Source organism: Phyllobates terribilis, unplaced genomic scaffold, assembly GCF_046119375.1.
Source record: "Phyllobates terribilis strain yellow unplaced genomic scaffold, ASM4611937v1 Scaffold_7__3_contigs__length_470593459, whole genome shotgun sequence".
Lineage (NCBI taxonomy): Eukaryota > Metazoa > Chordata > Amphibia > Anura > Dendrobatidae > Phyllobates > Phyllobates terribilis.
The window spans coordinates 87,019,837-87,039,895 of record NW_027362767.1 but is presented as its reverse complement, the minus strand read 5'-3'; the positions used below and the strand labels follow the sequence as shown (position 1 = coordinate 87,039,895).

The window sequence follows — 20,059 nt, the reverse complement described above, 5'->3', positions numbered from 1 at the left end:
AGGCAAGTCGGACACCAGGGGGTCTCCTCTCTCCCATAGAGGATTTAGCCAAGCCAGTGCCTCCCCCGTGAGATGGGACATGATGAAGGCTACTTTGGCCCGGTCGGAGTTAAACTGGTGGGACAGGAGTTCAAAGTGCAGGGTGCACTGGTTTATGAAGCCCCGAGCCAGAGCGGAGTCGCCTCCGAAGCGAGGAGGTGCAGAAAGCCGGGGTCCGGAGCAGGATACCATGGTATTGGTGGGCAGCGGAGCTGCCGGGTTGCGAGTCAAGACACTAGCGGTGGTTGCTGGTGGAGCAGTCAGAGTGTCCAGGCGAGAATTGACATTCCGCAGGTGACTCAGGATGGACTCCTGTTGGGACCTCTGACGGGACAGTTCATGACAAAGGTCCGAGAGCGAGGGAGCTTGGGTGCCACCGGGTTCCATGGCCCGAGCAAACTGTAACGGGTCTGGGAGGCGGAACCTCTGAGCAACTTATACAAGGGGGCGGTCCTTGTAAGGAAGCGGGTGGCGACCAAGGAAGACAGGCAGGTAGTCACAGCAGGTGACCGGGACAGTCTCTGGGTAAACGGGCAGGAGGTCACAGCAAGTGACTGGGGCAGTCTCTGGGTGAACGGGCAGGAGGTCACGGCAAGTGACCGGGACAGTCTCTGGGTGAACGGGCAGGAGGTCACGGCAAGTGACCGGGACAGTCTCTGGGTAAAGGGTAGGTACGACCTGTGACGGCTGAGCCTCCAGGTAGGCTAGCAGGCAGATGGCAGATGTGTGCTCCCAGGTGAGCAGGCGAGAGTCTCTGGATAAGCAGGTGGTCACAGCATGTGACGGCGGAGCCTCCAGGTAGGCTAGCAGGCAGGTAGCAGATGAGCGCTCCCAGGTGAGCGGGCAAGAGTCTCTGGACTGGCAGGTGGTCACAGCACGTGACGGCGGAGCCTCCAGGTAGGCTAGCAGACAGGTAGCAGATGAGCGCTCCCAGGTGAGCGGGCAAGAGTCTCTGGACTGGCAGGTGGTCACAGCACGTGACGGCGGAGCCTCCAGGTAGGCTAGCAGACAGGTAGCAGATGAGCGCTCCCAGGTGAGCGGGCAAGAGTCTCTGGACTGGCAGGTGGTCACAGCACGTGACGGCGGAACCTCCAGGTAGGCTAGCAGGCGGGTAGCAGGTGGGCGCTCCCAGGTGAGCGGGCAAGCTGGTCCATAGACAGACTGACAGGTGTCGGAAGGCAGACCGTCGGACCTCAGGCTAGCAAGCAGGTAAGCGGATAACAGGCAGGAATCTGACAGCAATCTGGCAGGAAACTGGCAGGTAACTGGCAGGTAACTGGAAACGGGACCTGAGGGCTGAAGCAGAGTAGTGAACAGTGCAACAACATTGCTCGGGCACCTCCATTTTGGAGGAGGTGCCTTATATATGGTGAAGTCCTCCGGCCATTGGCCGGGGACTCCTTAGGACGGCGCGCGCGGCCCCTTTAAGAGGGGGGGAGCGCGCGCGCGCGCCCTAAGCACCGTGGCCGGGAAGGAGCGTGCGCTGCCAGCAGAGCGGGAGGAGGACGCCGGGCTCGGAGCAGAGAGGTGAGGGGAACAGCGTCCCTGCCTAGCAGAGGGCAGGGACGCCGACGCTACATTGTGTCTAAAACAGAGTACACACAGAGAGAGTGATAGATTCTTTCTCTTCTATCTCTAGCACACAGTCAGAAAACATTATACCGCAGAATTGAGCTGTGTGGCTGTGAATCCAGTACTGAAATGAAGTGTTACAGCACAAAGTCTGTGTCTCTCTCATTGTGTTCCTCACTCTTCTCCTTTCCTTAGAATATGATAAGAGGTGTAACCTGACACCTCGCTGAGCGGGCAGTCTGCCTTTCTTTTACCGAGATGGATTTTAGAGTTGTTTTTTTCTTTCAAAGTGAATGGTGAATTCGGGACGGAGAGAAAGAAGAGGCGAGAAATAAACCAATTTCTCTGAGAAGATATTTTACAAAAATTCTTATTTGTCTGTATTACTGAGTTATTTAAAGTTTATTGAAACAACAGTGACCAGTGTGACCCTATTTACACCATCTATCAAATTGTGTTGAAATATGACCCCCTCAACTCCATGATACAAAGTTCTCCAGAACTTTCATACAAAATCTCTCCATTGGTTTATTTTTTGTTTATTGAGCCGAGCATTGAATGATAAACTCAACTTCTTCCAAATATTATTTTTTCATAAATATACCTTCACTCCAACGAGTACAACCCGAGATTCCATCTTTCTTCAAATATTTACCACCTTGGCACCATCACTGGGATCTCTCAAGGGCAGCAGTATCCCGTTGAGGTACATAGAAGTTTGGAGAAAGCCTTTGTGTTGGGTGCGACTTTCAATTCACCGTTGGCTTCTACCAATACACCAATGGTAATGTCGATGCATTGCCTACAATATTGAGGATGAAAGGGAACGAAGTGGAAAACGGCATTGTGTTTCAGAGTGAATTGTGCAGATGAGCAGTGCTTGTTTTTCCTTAGCCATATAGAACAAGGAAATGAACCTGCCTTTATGGGCCCACAGAGGGGAAAAAAAACTTTTCCTTTCTACGCTAACACTTAGTTTCTCCACCGGTTTCAATAACTATTTTTATCAACCTGTTTTAAGAAGGAAGCCCTGCGCCTGACATGTGGTTGTGGGCAGAGGGACAGGAGGAAGGCGACCAATGAAAACACATGTCCTTAAGAAAAAGGAGTGTTTGCGTTGGAGCTGACTGCGAACCAGTGACAGCGGGATCTTTGGCATGGCTGAACATAAGCAGTTCAGTGTCTAGTGTACGGCTAACTTAAGGATGAAAGAAGCCGAATGTCTGTGGCCGAGGAAGTTTGGTTATTTTAGTTAAGAAAAGCAAAGTCTGGCAATGCTTATAGGAAGGAGCCCAGATGCTCTGCTCGCTGATGCCTAACTAGGATGTTAATAGGAGAACTTCTCCAATGCTCCTTGTGTGCACTGTGTGACTCCTCAATCCTCAGTCTGTGTCCGGCACTGAGCTTCTCTCTGTTATGTGCACGCTGTATATACTTACTGCACTGCGTGTGCTGGGAATCCTCTGTGCTTCTGGCTTACTGACCACTGACTGTGCCGAGACTGTAGCCGGCTTGTAGTGGGCCCCACTGATCTACAGATGTAGCACATGGCCAACTATATACACACACACATTTTGAGAATTTTTCTGCTTCCTGAATAAATATAATGAAAAGAGAAAAGGATAAATTCTGTACTATAAATAATAACTTTTGGGACTTCCCTAATATATGTCATTCAATGGACTGAAAGGGCAAAATTGGATGCGAAATCTAACAAAATTTTTCCTTTTTTTTTTACTTTTTTATTTATTACAACAAAATACAAAGCCAATAAGACCCACTTAATATCCAAAAGATATTGACTACTGCCAGCTACAACTGGGACACATTTGATATTTGGACAGCAACAAACTGGAAGTTGTAAAGAACTTCACTCTACTCTGATCAATGACCACTCAAGATGCAGCGACGACACCGGAAGTCAATAGGAGAATAGCTATGGGCAAATCAACAATGAAGTCACTGGAAAAGGGCTTTAAATCAAGGAATATTTCACTGGCGACGAAGACACGGCTCGTACATAGTCTGGTCTTTTCTGTGTTAACATACAGTCATGGCTGAAAGTGTTGGAACCCTTGAAATTGTTCCAGAAAATGAAGTATATCTGCCTGAAAATTATTACAATTACCGTATTTTTCGGACTATAAGACACACCGGACCATAAGACGCACCTGGGTTTTAGAGGAGGAAAATAGGGGAAAAAAATGTAAGCAAAAAAATGTGGTCATGATGCCCTGTTAAGGGGGAGAGGGTCTGCTGCTGACACTGTTATATGGATAATATCCCCTAATTCTATTCTAATAGCCCCCATTCTGGTATGCCTGGCAGCCCCACATCCTGGTATGCCTGACACCCCCACATCATGGTATGCCTGGCACCCCCACATCCTGGTATGCCTGGCTGCCCCACATTCTGGTATGCTTGACACCCCCACATCCTGGTATGCCTGGCACCCTCACATCCTGGTATGCCTGGCACCCCCACATCCTGGTATGCCTGACACCCCCACATCCTGGTATGCCTGGCACCCCCATCTCCATTACACAAAAAAAATAAACATTCCTACACACCTTTCTTCTTCTTTCCTCCAGCGCTCCTCTGCAGCCAGCACAGATCTCCCTGTATGAGCCGCGCATGACGTAACTGACGTGCGCTCACACAGGGAGATGCTGTGCCGGAAGAGTCACTGCTCCCCACGCTGGGACTGTGTGCGTGGGGAGCAGTGACTGCATGCTCCTTAATAGCAGGCGCACACTGGAGCCGCAGCGCCGCTCCTGCTGCTGCCGGGCGGTTGCGTGTGCCCGCTATTAAAGAGCATGAATATTCACCCCTCTCCACTCCCATGGGCGTGGAGAGGGGGTAAATATTCATGCTCTTTAGTAGCGGGCACAAATGACTGCCGAGCTCTGCAGGAGCCGCACTGCGGCTACACTGTGCGCCCGTGATTAAGGACAATGAATATTCACTGCTCCCCACGCCTATGGGCGTGGGGAGCAGTGAATATTCATTTTCTTAAGCAGCGGGGAAAGTGTAGGCTGCAGTAGCCACTGCTGCCTCCTGTACCTTGCTCCTCCGCCGCTGCTGCCCTCCCCCCCCATAACCCCACCACCTACAGCAACAAGACAGTATAGAATAGAAGGTTCGGACTATAAGACGCACCCCCCACTTTCCTCCAAAATTTTGGAGGAAAAAAGTGCGTCTTATAGTCCAAAAAATACGGTACACATTTTGTTATACACATGTTTATTTGCTTTGTGTGTATTGGAACAACACAGGAAAAAAAAAGAGAAAAAAGGCAAATTGAACATAATTTCACACACAACCCCAAAAATGGGCCGGACAAAATTGTTGGCACCCTCAACTTTAATATTTGGGTGCACGCCCTTTGGAATAAATAACTGCAATCAATCGCTTCCTATAACCATCAACAATCTTCTTACATCTTTCAATTGGAATTTTGGATGACTCTTTTTTTGCAAACTGCTCCAGGTCTCTCATATTTGAAGGCACCTTTTCTTAACAGAAATTTTAAGATCTCTCCACAAGTATTCAATGGGATTTAGATCCAGAGTCATTGCTGGCCACTTCAAAACTCTCCAGCGCTTTGTTTCCATCCATTTCTCGGTGCTTCTTGAAGCATGTTTGGGGTAATTGTCCTGCTGGAAGACCCATGATTTAAGACGCAAACCCAGCTTTCTGACACTGGGCATTACATTGCGACTCTATTGCGATTTTATGATGCTTTGCACACAGTCAAGGCACCCGGTGCCAGAGGCAGCAAAACAATCCAAAAACATCTTTGAACCTCAACCATATTTGACTGTAGGTACGGTGTTCTTTTGTTTGTAGGCCTCATTCCATTTTTGGTAAACAGTAGAATGATGTGCTTTACCAAAAAGCTCTATCTTGGTCTCATCTGTCCACAAGATGCTGTCCCAGAAGGATTTTCAAGGATTCCATGGATGGCAAGAAAAACAAATAAATCAATTTTGGAACAAATTAAGCCAGACAGAGCTATGTAGTTTTGTCCAGTTTCCCTTCCCATGTGTCAATCTTACCTAGAAAGATTTGCCCACTGTTGGGGATGAATATTATTTTAAATGCATATTTCCTGAGGTTCTACTGTTTAGCAGTTTTAAGTCCCCAATATGCAGGGCCCAAAACTTTTATACATTTAGTACTTCTAAGAAAATGGCACAAAGAAATCTCCCTAATTACCAGTTTACATGATGGGAGTTTGAAAAAACAAGAAGTTACCAGTACTGTCACCTGACAATTGAAGAAGAACTCCAGGACTAATGGATGAACATGGTTATGCCTAGGACAGGGTTCTGGATAAGGACATGCATGACTTCAGTCTTTGGTGTTCTTCACTACTTTTTCATACATACAAAAAACATGTCCGTTTATGAAATTGATTCTAATGTATAAATGTCTGGTTAATATGGGAATGAATAAGTTGGCTATACTCTTAAGTATCTTTTGATTATCCCCTAAACGTGAAAACTTATACAGTGCCATACATAGAAAAGATTCAGTCTCATAGCAAAGATCAAAATTTGCCTCCATTACGTTGAGGCTACATGCACTTTGGCTGCGACACATGTTGCGTGGCCAACAGTCAACGTATGCCATTGCTACATCACTGCATAATGTAGGTGAATGCGGTTGTATTGTGATCTGTAAGTTTCAGCGTCAAGCAAGTTGCAAAAATTTGGAACCAGCTGGCGTTTTTGTGACTTGCTTGTCACAGTAGCTTGCAGGTTGCAATGTGACTCCATTCACTTGCACTATGTTGCAGTGTAGCAGTAGTATAGTGAAATCTTTGGCCAAAGCTTATGGTAATGGGTATCCTCTGCCAGTTTCCATCTGCTTGCTTGCCAACAATAAAATTCTTCTTGGGATGGAAATCCTGCAGTCTGTAGCCTTTTTTCTAAGGGGTCCCATATGGTTTGGCCTATCAGTTTGCTTCAGCTTGAGGCTATCTCTCCCGACTCCTGCATACACTGGCAAGTGGTCCTGTGTTCCCTACGAGAGAGCCAATGCGTGACTACTCAGGCAGCGTCTTATTTCACTCAGAACTAAAGGTTTGGCCATCCAAAATTGGGCATGCTGGATCCTTATCTCCATCATCATTTGTCGAGGAGGAGTTGGGAGATCCCAATAGACTTTATTAGACTAGGCTAGGCTTGACGATATCGGTGGGTTCGGCCAACGTTAGACCAATGTGTGTGGGGGCCTTGGCAATGGCTACAGCTAGTTTTCTTAATCCCTTCTGTGTTGGATCTTCCAAATGTATCTTTACTACCATAAAGAGAGGATTTATTGGCTTCCAGATCCTTCTGGAGCTCCGTTTTTTTGCTGGGAAAAGTCTGGCTTAGGCATGTTTAGAACAGTCAGCTGCCACCATCATCACAATTCATACTAAAGACAAACATTGGGTACAGGTGCTGGTGGGAGTTAGTACTTAATGTACTGAGCTACAGAATCTGTTTGTGCTACATAATATTAGTAAGTATCTCAGTGTTCTTATTACTAGACATCTTGTATCGTTGCTTTGGTGAACGTTGTGTAGTTTCTTTGAATGTTTGTTTATTGCCGCACTTGTAGAAATATCTTAAGACCATAATTGACAAATAAACACATCCCACCCGACATCTCCGGGCAGTAGGAATATCTAATTAGTTCATCAGTGATGAGTGAAAGCCCTAGCTTCAGCCGCTGTAGATATAAATACTTTCCATAGAACGTCTCTGTCCATCCCAAGCTGCTGTCTCTTTTTCCTATCTCCCTTTATAACACATAATATCGTAAATTCCTTTCGCCAGCACGCCTAAATGCACCTTTTCACTCATTGCCAAGAAGTCAGAAGAAAGTCTTTTTTCTTGAAAGATGTATTTAGAAGTGTCTAAAATGTTTCATTTCATGATATTCTATTATCCCCCCTCCTCAGTGCAAACATCTGGAAAAGGAGCTTCATCTGCTGAGAGAGAGCAAACAGATCTGTACGGATATTGGAGCTGCGCAGAAGACCTTTGATCCAGCTTCCAAGGTGAACACCTTTTCTATGGCTGCCCAGTTTAGCTTTAATAGCTTCTTTTTTCCTAAGTTCCATTTGTAATTATTTTTTATTTTTGGTCACCTTAATAGTTTAGAACCGTTGTCAGTGACTGTCATTAAACTAGGTTCCCTTCTGCTCCATTGTACTAATGTCAGAGGAAAACTATGGGTCACATTTACCAATACTGTAATTCTTGGACCGTGCTGACTTAGGCCTCATTCAGACTTCCGATTTTTACGTACGAGTGCTGCCTGTGGTTTTCACGCATTGCACTTGTACCTGTGATAGTCCATGGTGCCATTCACATGTCCATGATTTTTCACGAACCGAGCAGTCCATGCAAAATTGCAGAGACCTGTCTGATTTTGATCCAAGTGTTGGATCAGAATCTGCAATGCAAGTCTACGGTTCCATGGAAAAATCAGACCACACTTGGATGACAACAAAACCTCCACCAGTTTTTTTTTTTTTTTTTCATCCTAGAACAACTGTTAAAACTCTAAGCAAATTCTGATGACACCGATCAAAAAAAACACTGATGAAACTCAGACCAATTTTCTGGTGCGAGAAAATCACTGATGTCTGAATGAGCCCTGAGTTCGACAGGGTGCAGAAAGTGTCTAAAACACTGAAACGTTGATGCAGGGAGCTAGTGTGATTCCGTATGTGGAGTTGAGAAGGAATTTTTGCATGCATGCCATTTTGCAAAGTCTCTTTCTTATGGTGGAGTCATGGACACTGACCTTAACTGAGGCAAATGAGGCCTGCAGTTCTTTGAATTTGTTGTGGGTCTTTTGTGACCTCTTGGATGAATCGTCGCTGCGCTCTTGGAGTAAGTTAGGTCGGCCAGCCGGCTGGCCACTCCTGAGAAGGTTTACTGTTGTTCCATGTTTTCGCCATTTGTGGATAATGGCTCTCACTGTGGTTCACTGGAGTCCCAAAGCTTTAGAAATGGCTTTATAGCCTTTTCTAGACTGATAGATCGCGATTACTTTGTTTCTCATTTGTTCCTGAATTTCTTTGGATCACAGCATGATGTGCCGCTTTTGAGTATTTTATGGTCTACTTCACTTTGTCAGACAGGTCCTATTTAAGTAATTTCTTGATTGAGAGCAGGTGTGGCAGTAATCAGGCCTGTGTGTGGCTTGGAAAATTGATCTCCACTTCCCAAAGATGCGATAAACCACAGTTAATTTGTTTTAAGGAGGGAGGGGGGCAATCACTTTTTCACACAGGGCCCTGTAGGTTTGGATTTCTTTTTCCTTTAATAATAAAGACCTCCATTTAAAACAGCATTTTTGTTTACTTGTGCTATCTTTATCTAATGTTTAAATTTGCTTTGTGATCTGAAACATTTAAGTGTGACGAAGATGCAAAGGAATATGAAATCAGGAGGGGGGCAAACACCTTTTCACACCACTGTAGTGTGATTGTATTAATATACCCCCCTACCACCATCTTCTCTGGTGTCCAGCGGTGTTCAGCTCCTCTTCTGAGTAACATCACCGCTCTGCAGACTCTCCAGGTCAAGCTGCACTCTGGATGACCCGGAGATGGCTTTTACATTGTAAGGTAATGTAATGTTTCAGAATAAAACAAACCTGTTATGTCAGGACTCCATGATCTCTCACTCTGGTATATGCCTAACTGTGTTTTATTGAAGTGTCATATGGTAGAATAGATGTAGTAGCTTAATTTCTGTATAACAGGTATAATATTCACAACTTGTTGGAGATTCAGTCTTTCCTACACTGATGGTTAATTTGCTGCCACCTAAAATCTTACAATCCTGGGTTCCTGCTACCTTAGTTCCTGCTACCCACTGATGAAGCTACACGCGAAACACGCTTTGGGGTACTGGGAAGTGTGGTTTGCCCTTACAATGTCATATGGTGGGGATAGAATCTTGTCTTGTTATTTAACATTGATACAGTGGGTACGGAAAGTATTCAGGCCCCTTTACATTTTTCACTCTTTGTTTCATTGCAGCCATTTAGTACATTTTAAAAAGTACATTTTTTTCTCATTAAAGTACACTCTGCACCCCATCTTGACTGAAAAAAAAAAAAAAGAAATGTAGAAATTTTTGCAAATTTATTAAAAAAGAAAAACTGAAATATCACATGGTCATAAGTATTCAGACCCTTTGCTCAGTATTGAGTAGAAGCACCCTTTTGAGCTAGTGCAGCCATGAGTCTTCTTGGGAATGATGCAACAAGTTTTTCACACCTGGATTTGGGGATCCTCTGCCATTCTTCCTTGCAGATCCTCTTCAGTTCCGTCATGTTGGATGGTGAACGTTGGTGGACCGCCATTTTCAGGTCTCTCCAGAGATGCTCAATTGGGTTTAGGTCAAGGCTCTGGCTGGGCCAGTCAGGAATGGGTTCTGAAGCCACTCCTTTGTTATTTTAGCTGTGTGCTTAGGGTCATTGTCTTGTTGGAAAGTGAACCTTCTGCCAAGTCTGAGGTCCAGAGCACTCTGGAAGAGGTTTTCATCCAGGATATCTCTGTACTTGGCCGCATTCATGTTTCCTTCAATTGCAACCAGTCGTCCTGTCCCTGCAGCTGAAAAACACCCCCATAGCATGATGCTGCCACCACCATGTTTCACTGTTGGGATTGTATTGGGCAGGTGATGAGCAGTGCCTGGTTTTCTCCACACATACCGCTTAGAATTATCACCAAAAAGTTCTATCTTCATCTCATCAGACCAGAGAATATTATTTCTCATAGTCTGGGAGTCCTTCATATGTTTTTGAGCAAACTGTATGCGGGCTTTCATATGTCTTGCACTGAGGAGAGGCTTCCGTCAGGTCACTATGCCATAAAGGCCCGACTGGTGGAGGGCTGCAGTGATAGTTGACTTTGTGGAACTTTCTCCCATCTCCCTACTGCATCTCTGGAACTCAGCCACAGTGATCTTGGGGTTCTTCTTTACCTCTCCCATGATTGTTCAGTTTGGCTGGTCTGCCAGGTCTAGGAAGACTTCTGATGGTCCCAAACTTCTTCCATTTAAGGGTTATGGAGGCCACTGTGCTCTTAGGAACCTTGAGTACTGCAGAAATTCTTTTGTAACCTTGGCTAGATCTGTGCCTTGCCACAATTCTGTCTCTGAGCTCCTTGGGCAGTTCCTTTGAGCTCATGGTCTGACATGCACTGTGAGGTCTTATATAGACAGGTATGTGCCTTTCCAAATCAAGTCCTATCAGTTTAATTAAACACAGCTGGACTCCAATGAAGGGGTAGAACCATCTCAAGGAGGATCACAAGGAAATGGACAGCTTGTGACTTAAATATGAGTGTCTGAGCAAAGGGTCTGAATACTTATGACCATGTGTTATTTCAGTATTTTTTTTTTAATAAATTTGCAAAAATTTCTACATTTCTGTTTTTTTTCAGTCAAGATGGTGTGCAGAGTGTACTTTAATGAGAAAAAAAATTAACTTTTTAGAATTTACCAAATGGCTGCAATGAAACAGAGGGAAAATCTCAAGGGGTCTGAATACTTTCCGTACTCACTGTATATATTTTTGCTATTTATTATCTTGACCACACTGCCCTCTTTTTTCTTTTTATGCGGGTTTTATGAGTTTTTTTTAATAATTTTCTGTTTTTGTCTAAATTGTTTAAAATAAAAGTTAGATACATTTTGATACATTTCTCTTTTGCACTTTATATATTTTGGTGGTAGTTATATTATTATGTACCTTAGAATTTCTCCTGGCCTATTTCCGCTCATAACAGTACATCACTCATTAATACTATGTATAAATCCTCCCGATATTGTAGCATCTGTTAGCAGTAGTATTTATTTATACAGAGGATCATGACACCATGATAAAATGTGATGAGTATGTCAAAAGGCAGCAGCTCAGGAGACCTCCCAGAATTAAATCATGTCACCAACATTGACAAAAAAAATTTTTTTTTTTTTATTTCATTTTTGTTGAAATAGTTACACAAAAACTGAAAAAGTCTCCCCATAGCTTCATGACCATTTCTTGCAGGGCAGGGTTGGACATGATCACCCAGAGTGGATCCTCCTGTACTCTTGGTCTACACAGGTGCAGCTTAATAGGGTGGAAAAAATACACTTCTAATCTATTGCGAATCTGAGCCAAAGTCTGAACTTGTTACAATTGTTTTTCGCCTTTTACACATAAAAAAGACTGAAATTTGCAGTGAAAATCCACAACTGACATTAGCGTGTGGGGTATTTTAAAATCCACACCACATGTTAAAGGGAATCTGTCACCAGGTTTTTGCTACCCCATATTAGAGCTGCATGATGTAGAGACAGAGACCCTGATTCCAATGATGTATCATTTACAGAGCTGCTTGCTGCCATATTGATAAAATCACAGTTTTCTCTGCTGCAGATATAGCAGTTCTCTGAATGCTGAACTCTGTATAACCCTGCCCATATCACTGATTGGCTGCTTTCTGCCTATGCACAGTGCACAAAGAAAGCTGCCAATCAGTGATGGGTGCGGGGTTATAGAGAGCTCATTAATATGGAGGACTAGCTGGCAGCAGGTTTACTAGTCCTCTTGTGCTTATCTCCTGCTGATAACATTTTGATTTTATCAAAACTACAGCAAGCAGCCCAGTAAGTGACACATCACTGGAACCAGGGTCTCTGTCACTACATTATGCTGCTCTCAGATTAGGTGGAAAAAAACTGGTGACAGATTCCCTGCAGTTCATCAGTGGAAAAAATGTAATGATTTTTATTAAAACCACATCTCTAGTCCTCTATTCTGCTGCGTATGTTCCTTGTGCAAATCAGCATGGAAAATTCACCTCATTTCCTTCCTGTGCACTTTTAGGATGAAGAAGGACAAGCCCTCATGTTTTGTCATGGTATATTTCCCCGTATTAATAACTTTGAGCATTTCACTTCCAGGTCCCAATAGAGCTGCGTGTCTGGACTTTTAATGCGGATTATCCTTATATTTTCTACTACATGGATTTACTACATCTAATGAATGAAATTGGCAATCGCAACAAGGCTGCTGTAGCTGATCCTGTGCCAATATACTATATAATTCCCCCAAATGCTGCTTTTATGACTGGTAGTGAACTTATAATAGTTTGGCAGTCATAGTGGCCATTGAGCATCCAACTTTTGTGGATTACCCCCTGTTTATAATCGTACAGCTCCCGATAATAAGCAAGTTAGATTAGACGTTCCTGTCCATGCTATTTCCTAAAATAATATAGCAAATGGTAAATTCAGTATTGAGAGGATTTTTTAGATTTCATTAAAGCAAACTTTGAAGGAAAACCTACACAAAAGATTTTCACATGAGGATCTCAGAGTATTGTGAGGCTTTACTTCTTCAAAGTTCTGTTATTTTTGCTGCAGATTTCTCATTCCTAAATTCCTTACAGAAAGTTACCATTGATTATGTGTGCAGTAGAGCTGCAGCCCGCTCCTTGTCACACGCCTGCTTGCTGTCATTTCCAGGCCTCCCCTCTCCGCAGTTAGGTGCAGAGGCTGCTGTAATCACAGGACTTTATTAAAGCTAGTGCTGAAACCACGAGCAGCATGAATCAGAGCCTGGCTGCACGATTGCAGCCAAGTATATTTTTTAGAAAATGCTCTTTAGTTTCAGAGAAATTATAGTTAGGAGATCCAGCCGGGGACCATAGCCAGAAATTAAACTAGTCCAGCGGCACCCCCGGGTGGCTTCTCCCAGTGCCGCTCCACGTGACCAACAGGTCTCTTGCTATGGGAGAGTCCGGTCAATCCCCCTCGAGCAGCACTGAGAAAAGCTGGACTACGGCTGCGCCAGACTAGTCTTGTCTCCAACTATAGTCCTGGACTTTCTATCTATATTTTTTTCTGATCCCCAGCCTGATCTTTAAAGAGAACCTGTCACCATTTTTTTCCGATATATCCTACGGCCACCACCTTTCAGCCCCATGTGACAGCATTTTATAATGCTGCACATATGACTCAAATTCGCCCTGCAAGGCAAAAAAACCTTTTCTTATACTCCCCTACGTAGCGGTCGAGTCCGGTGGGCATTGCTGGTCTTGGTCCGATGCCTCTTCTCTTCTTGCAATGCCGTCCTCCTTCTGTGCTTCGTGTGGATGATGCGTCCTACATCATCCACATAGTGTTCCCCATCTTGCTTCTGTGCAGGCGCACTTCTCTTGACCCTGCCGAGGGCAGAGCAAACTGCTGCAGTGCGCATGCATCGGCGCTTTTGACCTTTCCCGTCGCATGCACACTGCAGTAGTTTAAATGGGTGAGTCCATGCTATATATGTACTGTGTCACGGGTTTACCGCAACAGAGAGGAGCCAGAAGGCCACAGGGTCTGATTCCTCCCACTCCTACACTCATTAGAAGCCTTTCTTCTTCATATTAAACGGTGCAAGTGACGCACCCCTGGGCCTGTGTCGCACAGCGTTGCGCATGCAGGAGCTTACCCGGAGCCGGATCTGTTGAGGGTTGTAGTCTCGTGGCGGTGACCCGGTCCGTGCCCAGGGAGTCAGACTAAGTGGCGTTGTATTAGCGGTAGATGTTGGACGACTACGCCACCCGTTGAATGCAGCGAAGGAGCTGCCGCTGCAATGCAGACCGCTGAGGCCGGTGGTAGGATTGTGCAGCGTGGTAGTATCACCCCCAACGGGAGGGGTATGGCCTCAGGGCAGCCGACGTGGATGATGGGGGTAGCAGGAATCACTCAGAGACGATGCGGTGTAGTTCAGGGTCTTTACTGGTGATAAAGATAGACCCTCCCGGAGTACTGGCTAGCGATCGGGGCCTGGTCAGTCCTTGAGCAGATGGGATCTCCCCTGGCCAGGCGGAGTTGTAGGCCTCCCAAACTGACTGTACTCTTCTGGCTACCTTGCTAGAGGCGGGTATAAGTAGCCCACGTCCCTGAGTGTACCGTGTGGTGCTCACCCGTATGGCCGGTGACTCGGGGCCTTCTAGTGGCGTCCGCTCCACGACGGCGGTGCTGGTCCCACGCGTGTGACCGTGCCTTCGGGTTTCTTGGCCAGAGGACCTGAAATCCCCTGCCGGGCGGTTTCTGCTGCTGGGTAGGAGTTAGTCCCCACAGCCTCGGACTCCGGGTCCGGTGATAGCTTCCCAGTCAGGGCGAGCTCTGCAGCTGCCAGCCCCTGACTCCTTATAGCACTGCTCCCACAGAGCTCCTGATGTTCTTTTCCTATATCTGCTTCTCTTCTCTGTCTCTACTTCTTCTCTACTCACTAACCCTGCCTCAGCCCTAGGTTTATATAGGGGAAGTTCTTCCCCTCCCAGGACTGGGCAGGAGGTGTGGCATGCATAGGATCCCTGACCAAGAGACCTCCCACCTGCTCTCAGACGTAATATCTCTATCACTGTGGCAACCAGACCCCTGGGGTGTCACATTCCCCCCTAGTGAAATTTAGTACTCCGGGACTAAACATATTTTTAGAAAAACATAACAAGGTATAAACAAAAACAGTACAATAAAGAAAGACATTAGGATGGTCACGGCATGTCCGCAACCGGGTGCAGTCTTTGAAGAAAACAAAGGTGTCCATTTCACCAAAACAGGGAGACGTAACCAGGTAGGGGTCTGTCCTGCCCCGAGTCCTTAACAGTCTTTTAGTCCATCCTGGGTTACGCTCCAACTAATTGTACAAGGATTCCCAGTAAATCCACCAAGGACTCCTAAAAATAACTAGAAACACATAATTATTTACAAGTAACAGACAGGTGACCTCAATAAAACAATTTAAACACTTCAAATCCTCCAACGTGCGGGTAACTGGCCTCTAGTGGCCCTAGTGGACCTACGGAGCTGACTGTCTGGCCCTGAACTACAGGGTGTAGGAGCTGTCAAGGGTAAACTGGGCAGCTGTCTACAGGCTCTTTGGCTCACTAGGGGTACGGCAGGCTCACTATGAGCAGAGGGTTGATCCTCCTGTTCTGCTTGTGTGGAGTCTGCTGCCTCCTGGACCGGCTGCTCTTCCAGCTCCACCTGTTGCTCCGTAGGCACTTGGGATGCTGGTTGGAGGAACGTGAGGACGGGTACCACAACTGCACCATTGACTTGAGTCCAGGACCGAGGGAAGTCTCCGAGCACAGTACTAACCATATCTTCCCTTTCCTCTACGGGTCGAGGGTCTTCTTGCTCTCCTTCTGGGTTCCGTAGCTGCTCGGGACACTTCTTTAGGTGATCCCGGGATACAATGGCTGTGGTTTCCCCTCCGTCTTTACTGATGGTACAGACCTTTGGGTTGTCGTGGCTTGAGGGCAGTACGGTGTACGGGTCCTTCTCCCACTGGTCGTCCAACTTGTGGAGCCGTCTCTTCCTCTTCAAGACCTGCTCTCCGGGTACCAGGGGAACAGCGGGAGCATACTGGTTGTAAGTTTTCTCTTGTCTTTCCCTAGCTTGACAGAGACTTCGCTCCACGCTCTCCTGTACTTTCCGGTACTGCTGCTGCCTCTCTGTGTCCCAGTCTGCTTCCGGTGAAGTATCCTCGGGTGTCAGGACTCCCATCTCCAGGTCAACAGGTAGCTTACCAGGCCTTGCCCTCATTAGGTAAGCCAGGGTACAGTTGGTGGAACCTACAGGGATGTGGTTGTATAGGTCCACCAGGTCGGGCAGCTTCTCAGGCCACAGACTGCGTTCTTCCAGGGGCAACGTTTTCAGAAGATCCATTACCACCTGGTTCATTTTCTCACAAAGTCCATTAGTTTGTGGATGATAGGGTGTCGTCCTTATCTTCCGGCAGCCATACAGATTGCAGAATTCCTGGAAGACCTCCGCTTCAAAGGCAGGTCCCTGGTCCGTCAGCACTTGGTCCGGGTACCCGTGTGGACGGCAGAAGTGCTGCTGGAAGGCTCTAGCTGCTGTTTGAGCCGTTAAGTCCTTAACGGGGACGACAACCAAGAACCGGGAGTAATGATCCACAATGGTTAACGCGTAGACGTAGCCACTTCTGCTTGGGGTCAGTTTTACATGATCCAAGGCTACCAGTTCCAACGGCTGCTTGGTGACGATGGACTGAAGGGGGGTCTTCTGGCTGGCACGGTCCTTCCTTCTTAGGTTGCACGGGCCACAGTCTCTGCACCACCTCTCGATGGTTCCCCTCATGCCTACCCAGTGGAACCGCCCGCGCAGCAGGAACTCCAGCTTCTTCCATCCGAAGTGTCCAGCCCCGTCGTGGTATGCCTCCATCACCATGGCTGCGTCTCTTCGTGGCACCACTACTTGCCAGATTAGTTCATGCGTCCGGGAGTTAACCATTCTGCGGCACAACTTCCCCTTGTAAAGGAACAGTCGACTCTTCTCAGCCCACAGTTCTTTGGCTTCCTCCGGAGCGTCCGGGTCAAGGCGAGCCTCTGGCCGAGTCAGCATCTCCTTCACCAGTCGGACGGCAGGGTCACTGTCTTGCGTTTCCTCCCAGTTGTAGTGAGGCAAGGGGTTAAACGTAGCGGCTTGCTTACTCCTTACCCGATGGGAATACTGGATAGTCCCATGACGGTGGAACGCGGGGAGTTCGACTTCTTCCAGTCCCTCTGGATCTTCTCCTACGTCCGGTAGGTTTGGCATCCTGGACAGGGCGTCCGCGTTGGTATTGGAGCGTCCTGCCCGGTATTTGATTGTGAACTCGTAGTTGGACAGACGGGCCATCCATCTCTGCTCTAGGGCACCGAGTCTTGCCGTGTCCAGGTGTGTCAACGGGTTGTTATCCGTGTACACGGTGAACCGGGAAGAAGCGAGGTAGTGCTTAAAGCGTTCGGTGACTGCCCACACCACTGCCAGGAACTCTAGCTTAAATGAGCTGTAATTCTCAGGGTTTCTTTCGGTGGGTCGCAGTTTTCGACTGGCGTAAGCGATTACTCGTTCTTTCCCCTGCTGGATCTGGGACAGTACGGCTCCTAGCCCGATGTTACTTGCGTCGGTGTAGAGGATAAAGGGCTGGCTGTAATCAGGGTACGCCAGGATTTCATCCCCCGTGAGGGCCATCTTCAGCTGGCGGAAGGACTCTTCTTCTAACTTCTCCCATTTGAAGGGCGGCTTCTGGTTCTTGGCCTTCCGGGACTGGCCTATCAGGAGGTCCTGCATAAGAGCTGCCTTTTTGATGAAACCGGGGATGAATCTGCGGTAATAGCCTACCAACCCGAGGAACTGCCGCACTTCCTTTACACTGGAGGGACTTGGCCATTCCTTAATTGCGGTGATCTTATCAGGGTCGGGAGCCACTCCGTCAGCGCTCACCACGTGTCCCAGGTACTGCACCTTTGGTTTTAGGAGGTGACACTTGGAGGGTTTTACCTTTAGGCCGTAGTTTGCCAGAGCTTCGAACACTTCCGCCAGGTGTTTCAGGTGGTCCTCATAAGTCTTGGAATATACGATGACATCGTCCAGGTACAACAGGACCGTCTCGAAGTTTCTGTGGCCCAGACAGCACTCCATTAATCGTTGAAAGGTTCTTGGTGCGTTACAGAGTCCGAACGGCATGCAGGTAAACTCGCTAAGTCCCATCGGGGTGGTGAATGCGGTCTTCTCCCGGTCCGCCTCTGCTACAGGAACCTGCCAGTACCCGCTAGTGAGAACCAAGGTAGAGAAGAAGTTAGCAGATCTTAAAGCAGCCAAAGACTCCTCTATCCTTGGTAAGGGGTACGCATCCTTGTGTGTGATACGGTTGATTTTCCGGTAATCTACACACATCCTCATGGTGTTGTCTTTCTTTTTGACTAAGACTAGTGGAGCTGCCCAGGGGCTACAGCTATCCCTGATCACCCCAGCCTCCTTCATGTCCCTAAGCATCCCCTTGGCGTGTTGGTAGTGTGCAGGGGGTACGGGTCGATACCTATCTTTTATGGGAAGATGGTCTCCCGTGGGGATGCGGTGTTCTACCCCCTTGACTCGCCCGAAGTCTAACGGGTGTTTACTAAACACTCTCTCGTACTCTTGAACCACCCGATAGACTCCCTGTCTCTGGTGTGAGGGAGTGGAGTCAGTACCCAAATGTAGTTGCTGACACCAGTCGTCCATTGTTTCCTTAGAGCCGTTACCTTCCTCCGGGGAAGATGGAGGCAAGGGTTCTACGGACTGTATGGAATTTTGATTGATGGTATACAATTTGGCTAGCGTGGCATACCGGGGCAGGTACACTTCCCTCTTCCCGATATTTATTATGCGAACGGGCACCCTCCCATGGCGTACATTGACCACCCCCCGTGCTGTCAAAATGGTGGGCCTACTGTCTGAGTAAACTGGTTCTACCATTGCCTGGTAATCTCTACCTCTCAGACCAATAGCTGCCCGGCACCAAATCATCATTTCACTTTTTGGGGGCATGGCAATAGGGAAAGGGTCACACATTCTTACGCTACCAATCTCACCACCGGAGAGTTCTATCTGTTGCCGTCGCATCAGTGCCCGGATCTCTTTCTGGAGCACTCGCTGCTGGCCGGAGCTGGCGTTCTTGGCAACCTGCTGTAAAAGGAAAATCACCTCTGCAAGACAATTTTCAATTACATTAGTTCCTAGAGTTATCTTTGGGTGACTCTCGTGCTTGTCAATGTCTACAATGATCAGTCCCTGTGCCGCCAGTTCAACTCTACCGATTTTAATGGTCACCTCTTTAAATCCAATCTGTGGCACGGGCTGACCATTGCTGGCGATGATACTCAAATCGTCGTCAGGGTAGCGGGTGATATCCGAGTCATTCCAGTACTGCTTGAAGAGCACGTACGGGATAGTGGTAACCTGTGACCCGGTGTCCAGTAGGGCACTCATAGGGATTGCTTCCAGTACCACAGGCAAGACTGGACGTCCTCCCACATATTTGTCGCGCCAGTTCGATGGGCCTGATGATCTTTTTCCTGGGGTTTGGCCCTCTACCCCAGGTTGTGCCAGTTTAAAGGACAGCACCTTGCCATATGTCCGGGTTGATTGCAGCGGCGGCAGATGGGTTGTCCGTCCTCGTTGTATCGGTCGCTGGGTCTTCCTCTGGCCGGTGGGGTCCTCCTTGGTCGACGCCACGGGATGTCCTCCGGTCCGGATGCCAGCTGGATCTTCCCTGGAGTGGAAACCTGTAAAGACTGCACAGTTCGGGTTAGCGCGGCAACGCTTTTAGCTAGCTCTTGGACCTGATGGTGCAGGTCTGGAGCCGGGTCATTGTTCAAAGCCTGCGCATAAGCTCCCACAGGCCCTGCCGACAAGGGCGCCGCCTCCTGGTGGTAAGTGGTAGTGGGGCGTCTGTGGGTCACAACGCCACCTGGTGCCGGTTCTCGGAGCACCCGGATGGCTCTGTCCTTGAACTGTGCAAATCCCAGATGAGGGTCCTGTAAGGCCATTGCCCGCAACTGGGTTCGGTGGGCATTGCAATATAAACCCTCTATAAATTGTTCAGTCAACAGCCTGTC

The 20,059-nt window shown here is 47.4% G+C and overlaps 1 protein-coding gene across 3 annotated transcripts in view; it reads left to right on the top strand.

Moving 5' to 3' along the window:
• Positions 1-20,059, top strand: part of MIPOL1 (mirror-image polydactyly 1) — a 381,387-nt gene that overhangs the window by 248,875 nt on the left and 112,453 nt on the right. For all 3 annotated transcript variants that reach the window (XM_073638937.1, XM_073638940.1, XM_073638936.1), the window contains one exon: positions 7,565-7,663. In XM_073638937.1, coding sequence (XP_073495038.1) covers positions 7,565-7,663 — 99 coding nt within the window. The remainder of the gene's footprint in view (positions 1-7,564; positions 7,664-20,059) is intronic.